The sequence below is a fragment of the Ictalurus punctatus genome, chromosome 2 (genome assembly GCF_001660625.3).
Source record: "Ictalurus punctatus breed USDA103 chromosome 2, Coco_2.0, whole genome shotgun sequence".
Lineage (NCBI taxonomy): Eukaryota > Metazoa > Chordata > Actinopteri > Siluriformes > Ictaluridae > Ictalurus > Ictalurus punctatus.
In genome coordinates, this window is record NC_030417.2 from 24,244,136 (window position 1) to 24,255,734 (window position 11,599).

The 11,599-nt window shown below is 37.5% G+C and overlaps 2 protein-coding genes across 5 annotated transcripts; one reads left to right on the plus strand and one right to left on the minus strand.

Annotated features, from left to right (window-relative positions):
• The first annotated feature begins 803 nt into the window (after nt 1-803).
• Nucleotides 804-4,726, plus strand: si:dkey-282h22.5 (uncharacterized protein LOC107988040 homolog). Of its 2 annotated transcripts, none has more exons than XM_017461995.3 (4): nt 804-962; nt 1,431-1,525; nt 1,943-2,069; nt 3,124-4,726. In XM_017461995.3, exons 2-4 carry the CDS (start codon nt 1,435-1,437, stop codon nt 3,383-3,385), a joined length of 480 nt encoding a protein of 159 aa, XP_017317484.1. In that variant the 5' UTR covers nt 804-962; nt 1,431-1,434; the 3' UTR covers nt 3,386-4,726. The 2 variants fall into 2 exon arrangements, with proteins under 2 accessions (XP_017317484.1, XP_017317488.1); XM_017461999.3 differs by having other exon boundaries at nt 805-962; nt 1,377-1,525.
• im:6904045 (protein NATD1) lies at nt 4,427-8,364 on the minus strand. 3 transcript variants are annotated; one of them, XM_017461986.3, is made up of 4 exons: nt 8,095-8,362; nt 7,843-7,961; nt 7,454-7,549; nt 4,427-5,065 (listed from the first exon to the last, which is right to left on the minus strand). In XM_017461986.3, the coding sequence occupies exons 1-4, from the start codon at nt 8,243-8,245 to the stop codon at nt 4,949-4,951; spliced, it is 483 nt and encodes a 160-aa protein (XP_017317475.1). In that variant the 5' UTR covers nt 8,246-8,362; the 3' UTR covers nt 4,427-4,948. The 3 variants fall into 3 exon arrangements, with proteins under 3 accessions (XP_017317475.1, XP_017317478.1, XP_053530184.1); XM_053674209.1 differs by lacking the exon at nt 4,427-5,065 and adding an exon at nt 5,778-7,050 and having other exon boundaries at nt 8,095-8,364; XM_017461989.3 differs by lacking the exon at nt 7,454-7,549 and having other exon boundaries at nt 8,095-8,356.
• Between the last annotated feature and the right edge of the window lie 3,235 nt (nt 8,365-11,599).

The following is an 11,599-nucleotide window of genomic DNA, read 5'->3' on the forward strand; positions in this document are numbered from 1 at the left end:
ACCACTGCTGATCTTACCTGTCAAATCCCTGTTGTCATCTTAAAGACTGTTTCCTTATTTGACAGGCTTGTTTTATGACTCCTTGTAGGCTTTAAGTCATTTTAGGAGCAGAAATGTCCCAAAATACAGCACCTGTCCTAAATAAATACAAAAAAGTAATTTGCTAGACATGTAGCAAGACAACTAGTTAGTTGCAAGGTGTTATGACTGTTGATCAAAATCATACATATTATCAAGGAACCTATTTAATTTAATTACATTGTGTGTGCTGCCAGGGGAAAAATCCACCTGATGTACATTTTTCCTACTGTATGAGGGGAAGGCATTAAAACAGTACTAGAACGTAGAGTTGGTCTTTTGTTTCTGGAAATTATTATACTTTTGGCTATGATGACTATTCTAGCTGTGATCTGACTCCTGCTTTGGATTTGATTGGTTTTTAGACATACCCAGATAAAAGATCAATTATATCCTCCATTTTTCTTTTTTTCTTTTTGCTGAAGGGGAAAGTCATGTGGACAGAGGGAGAGCATAAAAAATCCACAGAGACAGTAGCGTGAGCTCAGGGTCGAACCAGGGACCCTGGAGCTGTGAGGCAGCAATGTAAAGCGAGATATGAGATAAGTACCAAATTATGTTTGCTATGCAAATGCTACTAACACATGCTATGTGTAACATCTACACAGAAAAAGAGAAAGGAAATAACTATATAGGTAAATAAATGTGCCATTAAACACTGTGAATAACTATGGAGTCAGTTAGTGTATAAAAGTACTCTCTCTTTCTCTCTCTGTTTCTGTGCTCTTCTGGAGGCGTGAGCAGGTTGAGGGATGGCTTTTGGGCTTTGGATGCTGATATAAGAGAGCAACTCCGGACATGTTGCTTCATTGTCAGCACGCACAGTGGTATTAATCTAAGCCTTGGATATCATTGACAACAAGAGCACAGTCATCACTCTAAAGGTATTTGACTATGATGTAATTGTTTGCTTCTAGTATTATCATAACATTTAATGTTAGAATATATATTTATTTTTTGTCAAATGCTTATTACATGTGCAATGAGGTCACTGAGAGGAGCACATGTAGGCTTGACACTGTTAGACATTGATACATCTGATCTGTAGTTTTCTTGATGACTCAATGCATGATCTTTATGTTAGAAAACAGCCTTGATTTATGTTGTGCACTGCATGTTAATTACATACAGATATGTGGTTACAATATAACGCTAAACTCCTACGCCAGACTCCGCCTAACATTGTTGTGTCCGGGAATATTTTTTTCCGGGCAACATGTGAAACATATGCTATTGTTGAATGAACTCAGAGCAGATGAACTTGGGAAGTTGAGGATAATATGTTATAATGTTTGTAGTGACTGCATATCAAAGGATTACAGTTTAAATGACATCAGTGTTGTGCTGCTAAGGACGATGAGATTGAAGAGGGATCTGATCCTGCTGGTGCTCATCTCTTTATGCGTCGCTCAGAAGAAGAGCACTCAAGAAACATGGGAGCACAGAGGTAACAGTTTTCTTTACAGAATTCAACAGTTCAGCAGAATAATCATAGATTCAGGGCTGAAATTACATGATCATTTTTCTGTGTTGTTCTCTAGTGCTTGTCTTGTCTAGTGTATCATTGCAGAAAAATGTTGGCTATAATATAACTGATGCTCCCAGTGTTTTTATTTTTGGGACATTTTTTAAAACTACTCAGTAAAAATATTACTTGCAAACATGTACTGTATAATTTTTTTTTATTTTTTATTTTTTTAATCTCCATATGGGTTACACATAAAAACCAAAGGCCTTTCCTAAAGGACCAAATGTGGCTCATTGACTCCACCACTGAGCTCCTGCCCACTATATGGGCACATTCCACTCAATGCATATATTTGACATAATTTGTATATGTTTTGTACAACTGATTACCTCATAGACAAAACAAATGGCAAAAGCTGCTCAAACCTGACCCAAGTGCTGGACAACTGGAAATATGCCATCATGTACCAGGTGAAGGATCTGCTGGTCAATGACCATGCTTCAGTCTTACCTGAATATGTGAGGTGAGTGAATGGCTGTGCAGAATTCATATTTATTACATTTATTTACTGAAAGGCCTGGCTGAAGAAGCAGAAAAGGGCAGCTTTTAGCTCTGGGTGAGCAGAAGTCTTGGGGGCAGTAACACCTAACCTGAGGTCTAGTTGCAGGGGGTTGCAGGGAGACGTCCCTGCCACTGCTCCTCCACCAGGAGCCGTTCTATTGTAAAAGGAACGAAACATTGTTTCTCGACGGATGATGTTGCATCTGACTTGTCCCATATGGGACCAGTGATTCGGAGCATGCATTAACAGAGCCAGTGGGGCTTGTCACATCCTTAATCACTAGGAAGATATGTATGGCTCTGGTTGTGGTAGGCAAACATGTTGGAGTGGTACTAGGTGTAACAGGAGGAAACCATATGGAACCAGTGGCACTGAGCATGCATTAATGGTACCAGTGGGGCTCACTACAGCTTTAGCCACTGGGGAGGCCTGTATGACTTTTGTTGCATTGGCAAGACACAAGGATGAGCAGGGTAATCCTATGGGCACTGGATGAGGTGTGACAGGCAGTAATACAATAGCAGGTCAATATCTACCTGTGCGATTAATAACAGAATATCATTGAAAAGCAAGTTAACCAGTCAAGAAGAGAAACAGAAACGTGGTTTTCTAAGAGCCACTTGATAATTGTGTTTATTAAGTGAAATCCTGCCTAAACTTTCTCATGTTGAGTCATTTTTATAGATTACTTTACCACAGACACAGCCTATCTGAGCCATGACTTCTGGAAAAACAATTACTTGGAAAGTGTGTGCATGTGCTGTTTTGAATAACAATAATTTAATCTTACTACCTAACTTACCAAATGCAATTTCATTACTTGCTGCAGACATGTGTAAAGTTGTTAATTTCTGGCACAGCTACCACAGGCATTGAGTCAGTTCCTATTAAAAAAACCCCCACTGTACCATGACTTGACTTCCATTACCTCATACATGGCAACACTTGCTGTGAAATCATTGAGATTTTGAATCCCAAACATCTTTTCTGTACTTCTGTTATATAATGTTCACAGGATCAAGTCTCTGTCTGATGCAGTAGATGACCTCTACAAGCAATTCAACACCCTGAAGGACAACCTGGCCAAACTCACCAGTAAATTTGACAAGGTAGAGGACTTCGTGGATGAGCTGCAGGCAGGGAAAATACCTAAAGCCTGGTTGTGGAAGACACCACAGCGTCCACCTGCGAGAGTGCCGACTCAGACACCAATGAGGGCCTCAGGTAGAGGACAGTGGATTCGGCGGGCAAGAGCCAGGAGAGGGCCTGGTACTTAGTGGACATTAGTGGAATTTTATTGGGATATTGATATGGTGGGTTTATTACATACACTAATAGTAAAAAAAAAAAAAAAAAAAAAAAAAAAAAGGGCCTTTGATAAATAAGGACGCTTAGCTTCCTAAATGAGTTCCACTAGGAACTGTTTTGGATAGGGAAATGGTTCCTTCTATGGTACAACCAAAGAGCCCATAAGGGTTTTAAATGTCTTTGAATTGGATTTCTATATTACAAAGTACGTTGTAAAACCGGATAAGTTCATTTAACTCAGAAAATTTGAGGAAACTAATTACCTCAAAATTTTTAAGTTGATAAATAAATTTCTTTAAATACACTTAAATATAACAAGTTTGAGTAAAATTTTTGTTATATTTAAGTGTATTTGGCTTACAGAAATTGATTTAAACTTAAAAATTTTGAGGTAATTAGTTTCATCAAATTCTCTGAGTTAAATGAACTTATCCAGTTTTACAGTGTATGAATGAGAATATATACCTTTATATACATCACCCAAAGGTGGTGACACTGACAAATGCCATTAGCATTATTTTCACTATAAGGAACATTATCATTAAACATGATGATTTATTTTATTAAAATGCAAAGCTCTGCCTACAGTATCTTGTTTTAAAATTAGCAGCCAAATCAGCAGGGCTGATTACACTTGCTTTTGCAAATCTATATATAAAATTAGATTTAAGAGAAATGTATAAATATAATTGCTGTGTATCACATACCAGATATATTTTGATCAAATATATTTTGTTAAATGTGTGCTATAATAATAAAATTTACACATGCGTTTGAATGTTTTTTCTTTTAGACAAGCCTCTTGGTTAATGCTAAAGGTCTGAAATATGAATAAGTCACTTATATACTTAATTTACTCGTTCAACAATCTATGACAATTCTGTTTAATGCCTTCACTACAGCTGCAAAAAAATAATAGAACTGCTAAAATCTGTACACAACTTTATAACAATCCAGGATTATTTCAGATTTTAACCTTTATTAACAGATAAATAAGAAAGACACAAAGATAATGTATAAAAGTTTATAACTCCTTCCATCTCCCCTGTTGCATTGAGCTTCCTGATCTAGTCATATATGCAAATACATATATAAAAATACATACCAGTATTTTTGTGGCCATGACGTGTATGTGATGTGTTTCCAAAGTTCCGGTGTTTTAGTGATAATTTTGTTAAATGTTTTCTGGTTTGTTTGTTTGTTTGTTTGTGTGTTTTTGTGTGTGTGTGTATGTGTGTGCGTGCACTTCTGCAGGAGCCAGTCTCTTCTCATTAAATAAAGCCATTAAGGCCTTGACCATGCTTCATCCATTCAGTCCATCTGGTCAGTTTTTAGACAATGTTGATATTCCAACAGATGTTGCAACAATGCGTTCATTTGCAAAATAAGTATCTGTAAGGTATGATTTAAAAACCAACAATCATTTTAAAACAGACTGCCTCAATGAACACAGTTAAATTGGCAGCACAGTCAGGATTCAGCTCCTATGACTCCTTTCATAGGAGCTATAGATCATTTGGCTGTCCAAAAGATTAGTCTTCAGTGTGAACCTGGTATCCATGACGTGGATTTTCCTGGATGTATTTTTTGATATACCAACATGAGATGCTTGCTTTTAGTCTTTCTTCAACCACAAAATCCAGTGCAGCCTGTAGCAAAAAACAGACTTTTAAAATTAGGAAACATTGGTAGATCTACTAAATAAATGCTCATCTTTATTTGTCAATAATACTATAGATAAATGTGAGTGATATGGACTTCTGTGGGGTTTGGCATCTTGTTCATCAAGCAGTTATCTCAGGTTCATTGGGAAAGCTTGACTGATATAATTCTATAGCTTCCATAAAAGGATGTATCTACTCTCAGAGCTTACTCTTAGGATCTTAGAGTAACATTACAAGAATACTTAATCTAACCTGATGTTAGGCCACTGATAAACAGGACTATAAGCAATGTATGAGCCCTTTAATTTCCGTTCATCATAGAGCAGTTCATCGGCTTCCTCATCCCCCTGCTCCTGAAGGAATTCTGACCAATCCTGCCCATTGTCACGGTTATTATTTTTTGTTTCTACCTGACCATGATATTTCATATATATTATCATGATAACACACAAATATATCATGACAATATATCTATATTTTCTTTTTCCCAAAATATCACCCAAATAACCACCATCCAGTTGAGTTTTGTGATTACCAAAGTTCCAACTGTCCAGGTGGTAATATTATTACACCCTCCCCTACTCTCCTTAAAACCCAAACGCTGGAAATGTACATCATTTTATATATATATATATATATATATATATATATATATATATATATATATATATATATATATATATATATATATACACACACACACATTATATATCACCCAAAGATGGTAACACTGAAAAATCCATTAGCATTATTTATTATTATTTTCACTATAGAGAACATTATCATTTTAGTTGATGATTTATTTTATTAAAATGCAAAGTTTTTCCTACAGTATCCTGTTTTAAATTTAGCAGCCAAATCATCAGGGCTCATTACACTTGCTTTGGCAAATCTATACATAAAATTTGATTTAAGAGAAATGTATAAATAAAACTGTCTGTTTATCAGATACCAGAAATATTTTGTTAAATGTGTGCTATAATAATAGAATTAACACATGGGTTTGAATGTTTTTTCCTTTTACACAAGCCGCCTGGTTAAGGCTAAAGGTCTGAAATATGGATAGGTCACTTATATACTTAATTTACTCCTTCAACAATCTATGACAATGCTGTTTAATGCCTTCACTACAGCTGCAAGAAAATAATAGAACTGCTAAGGTCTGTACACAACTTTATAACAATCCAGGATTATTTCAGATTTTAATCTTTATTATCAGGTGAATAAGGTTTTTAAAACCAGAAATCACAGACATTAATACACCCCAACGTTCACAGGCTGTGTTGCTGCTGGTGTAAATGGGCTTTTTGCTCATGGAAAAATTATGTGAAATGCAATACACAACCCCCACTAAACCAATGAACTCAACTGTCTATACTATTTGCCAGCATTTATTTATGGGATGCAGGGTTCAGTGTCCTTGTGTGCATCGAATCAAAAGTGATCTAGTTTGGATGTAGCAGCTGAGATGAGACACATGCTTTCGACTACTTCTACTTATTTTGATAAGATTCAGTGTGACACATAAGCCCAGACCTCTTTAGATGTGGACCTCTAAACACACTGATTAATAAAAGCATTGCTAAATGTATAAATAAAGAGATCCCATGTGTTTTATCCTCTTTGTTATGTAACAATTAAATGTGATCTGCAATATGTGTATTTGTATATTGATTTGTTAAAGTCATATCTCATTATCATATAAGAAAGCTGCCTTTCATCTATATGTAGACTGTGCAATTACACAGATCAGCCATAATATTAAAACCACCTGCCTAACATTGTGTCCCCCTTGTGCTGCCAAATCAACTCTGATCTGTCGAGGCATGGACTCCACAAGAAGGTGTGCTGTAGTATCTGGTACCAAGACGTTAGCAGCAGATCATTTAAGTCCTGTAAATTGTGAGGTGGGGCCAAGGATTGGACCTGTTTGTCCAGCACATCCCAAAGATGCTCGATCAGATTGAGATCTGGGGAATTTGGAGGCAAAGTCAACACCTTGAACACTCTGTCATGTTCCTCAAACCATATCTGAACATTTTTTGCAGTGTGACAGGGCACATTATCCTGCTGAAAGAGGACACTGCCATTAAATAATAAAGTGGCCATGAAGGGGTGTACTTGGTCTGCAACAATGTTTAGGTAGGTGCTACGTGTCAAAGTAACATCCACATGAATGCCAGGACCCAAAGTTTCCCAGCAGAATATTGCCCAAAGCATCACACTGCCTTTCCATAGTGCATCCTTGTGCCATCTCTTCACCAGGTATGCAAAGCACACACAAACAGCCATCCATATGATGTAAAACAAAATATGATTCATCAGACCAGGCCACCTTCTTCCATAGCTCCACGGTACAATTCTGATACTCACATGCCCACTTACACTTGCCCATGTTTCCTGCTTCCAACACATCAACTTTGAGAAATGACTGTTCAGTTGCTGCCTAATATACATCACCCCTTGCCACTGTAAAAAGATAATCAATGTTAATCACTTCGCCAGTGGTCTTAATGGTCAGTGGTTTTAATGGTATGGCTGATCATGTATTTACATTAATGCACTGGGAATGTTTAAAACCGCAGGCCTATAATTTCTAATAACTGCCACTATAGTAATGAAACTGAAATGGGGTCAGTGAATCCCTGCCATAGTACTAAATGGAAACCATGATGCTACTGTGGTACTTCAAGTTAACAGTATTTAATTACAGGATTTAACCATAATCTACTATTTATTTACCATGGTGTTTAAAGATATACCTTGGCCAGACTCGCAGCTACTCCTTTACCTCTGAAAGACTCCGGAACTTGGGTCGATAACAAATGTAGGTGTCCGTCACTCCTGTATGAGTACTTCAGCACCGCGCTTTGTACTTTACCTTTAACATTACAAGCGACAAAAACATACAAAGGCGATTTTACCAGATATTTATTTAGTATATATGACTTTGACGTTTAAGGATACGAGATAAAAATAAAACCATATACGATATGAGAAAGGCTAGACGTCACCTCCGTCGTCCAGTCTGATAATGAAACGACGTTGTTTCCTGTCGTGAATCACTCGGTATGGCTCGCTGCTCAAAACACAGAATGGCGACATGCTTAATTTGATTTTGGTCAGCGCCCGAGCTCCTCTACAGAACATTGTGTGCAGTCCCATGGCTCAATACTCAATTAAAGTCATTTATAACATTAACCATTTGACCTTTGTTTCCAGCCATGTTTACGGAAGCGAACTGACAAAAGCAATAAAATTCCTCAAAGGAACACGAGATGGCGCAGTAACTTCACAAACGTGCCCCAAACACTCAGAAACAGGGACATGAAAATTGGGCGGCACTCATTTACTCCAAAAGTTTTAAAAATATCCTTATTGGGTAATTTCCGGGACAGAATTGTATACGTCTATCTATTATATGTTTTAATCAGAACTCAGCAAACACAGTACGTTCTGATGGCGTCGCTAGTTAGTTGTCTTTTCATCAGCGTGACTACTTTATGAAAACGTTGTGACCATGTTCCATCCATCTTCTATACCGCTTATCATTCAGGGTCACAGGGAACCTGGAGCATATCCCAGGAAGCATCAGTCACAAGGTGGGGTACACCCTGGACAGGGTGTTCAATCACATACACAATCACATTCACACACCCACTACAGACACTTTGGACATGCCAATAAGCCAATCATACCATGCATGTCTTTGGACTAGGGGAGGAAATCAGAGTACCCAGAGGAAACACTCGCAGCACAGGGCACACACAGGGCAGCGGCAGGAATTGAACCCCCAACCCCGACAGCGTGAGGCGAACGTGCTACCACTAAGCCACTGTGCGCCTGGTAAAGTTCCATATATATATATAAAAAAAACGGTCCCAGAAACGTTGTGGCCACGTCCTCAAGAAAAACCCATCACTAACCAGTCCCATTGAGAATGTTGTGGAGACGTGGTACTCTGCTATCCATATAACTTTCTGTCATTTTTTTTTTTGTTGAGATATATACCATTTGGATATAATATGGTAAATTTAGTAACTGTATCAAACATTTTACTTAAGTAAAGGAATCGACATCAGAATTTTATTATCTTGTGATATTATTTGTCATACATCAATGGCAAATATCTGCCAGCAAAAGAGCAATTTACAACAACTACCAAACATTTTGCTAAGTAAATGGTGATTATTCATAATATTATATCTTTGTGCATGAAACAGATGTTTTAAATGAAGGCACAAGACTTCTCGTTGAAGTTTAAACTGTTAGCAGCGCGCAGAATCTGATTTTTGGAGTACTACGCATGCGCGTAATTTTGCCAGTAACAGCCAATCTCCAACGGACAGACGGATGCTGAGGGAAAAGGTAAGTGCTATAGATCTATCTTTATTCATGAATTCTGCCTATGTAATGTTTAATATCACTCTAGGTGTGGAATGTGTTGTATTTTTATGTTGTATTAATGCGCTGTTTTGTTAATTTGCGCACAAACCAGAGACTTGTGAGGTGGCCTGAGGTAAAATCAGAGATACACTTTTACTTACCTTTTAGTTTTAAATTGGCCTCTTAACGCGATAAACTAAACTATTATCCCATTTTCGAATTTTGAGGCTGAAGAATTGTCACAGGAAACAGGTAAGCAGCCCCTCATATATTCTTGAGTTGTGAGTGAAAGGATTAAATGATCAGACTCCTGACCATGGTCATTGGGATATATTCGCTACGTTCCAGCAATGTACTATAAGCTATAACGTCGCGACGACGAATATGGGAATCACAAGTACGTCACTGTGACTAATATGATCCGGTCCGTTTACTTGTTTACAACGTACCAGTTTGGTCATTGGAACATACTCCTCCACATTCCAACAACGTACAACTATAATGTCACTACGATGAATACGGGAATCACAAAGTTACATTGCTGGAACGTTATTTGGTATGACAAATATGGTTTGGTCTGGTTACGTCCTCACAACGTAACTGTATTAACTGGGAATTCACAGCAGATGAAGCTGTATTACTATGAGTGATTGAGTCATTTTAATTATTTGATCCTTTCGAAGTGGCTCGAACTGGCCAGTGTTCATTCCTTTAATTCAACACGTCTTGTGTCCTTGTTTTATCCTCATCAGGGTGGATTCACACCGTGGGATTGAGGTGGTAATACACCCTGGATGGGACGCCAGTTCATCACAAAATACCATACATACATTCACACACTCATTCACACCTAGGAGCAATTTAGCATAGCCAGTCCTCCTACTGGCAGGTTTTTGGGAAGTGGGTGGAAACCGGAGAACCTGGAGGAAACTCATTTGGACAATTGGAGAACATATGAAACTCCACACATGCAGTAACCTGAGCTCAGGACCAACCTGGGGATCCTGGAGCTGTGAGACAGCAACGCTACGTGCTGCAACACCATGCCACCTTAAACATAACATAGTATATGGTGATCTGAAATCTGATAATATATGGTGAACTGATAACTACATGATTGCCTGTTTAAGTGTGTAGATGAAAAATGGCTATCTAGCAAATCCACCCAAAGCCTCTGTCAACATATTTCTACCAGAATAACTAGAACTTTTACAGTAATGTTCAAAAAGAAGAATTGCTCATCACTAAAAGCAGAAACAGCATGACATTTTCTACTGCTTGAGACAATACACTTAACTTATTTTGGTTGAGTGCCAAAGTTCACACCCCCTCTATTTCTGGATTAATTTATTTAAATATAACTTACCAAGGTGTCTAATAAAACAGTTAACACATATTTAACTTTTGTTGTAATGCAACAGGTTGTAACTCTCGAGCAGTTAGAGGTGAACATTTATGTTAAGAGTCAATGACATTAGGAAAACCAAGAGTATAAATTACAAAATACTGAAATATCACATAGATGGAGAAGGTAATACAAATATGTCAGATTGCTATAACCATTACCAGTATTGAAAACCATCATTCAGAAATGGACAAAAACAGGAAAGTCTCAAAGACTACCAAACACAAGGGAAAAAACTTGCAAAAATCCATAAAAAATGTAGATAGATATGAAAAATGGTCCTTAAAAGGAAGGTGTATGCTAATATTGGTATTCAATTGTATTTTCCAACCATGTTAACAAAAAAATCAAGAAAAGGTTTGTATTCAAATACAGCTCATATACAGTATCTCACAAAAGTGATTACACCCCTCACATTTTTGTAAATATTTGATTACATCTTCTAATATGACAACACTGAAGAAATAACACTTTGCTACAATGTAAAGTAGTGAGTGCACAGCTTATATAACAGTGTAAATTTGCTGTCCCCTCAAAATAACTCAACATACAGCCATTAATGTCTAAACCGCTGGCAACAAAAGTGAGAACACCTCTAAGTGAAAATGTCCAAATTGGGCCCAAAGTGTCAATGTTTTGTGTGGCCACCATTATTTTCCAGCACTGCCTTAACCCTCTTGGGCATGGAGTTCACCAGAGTTTCACAGGTTGCCACTGGAGTCCTCTTC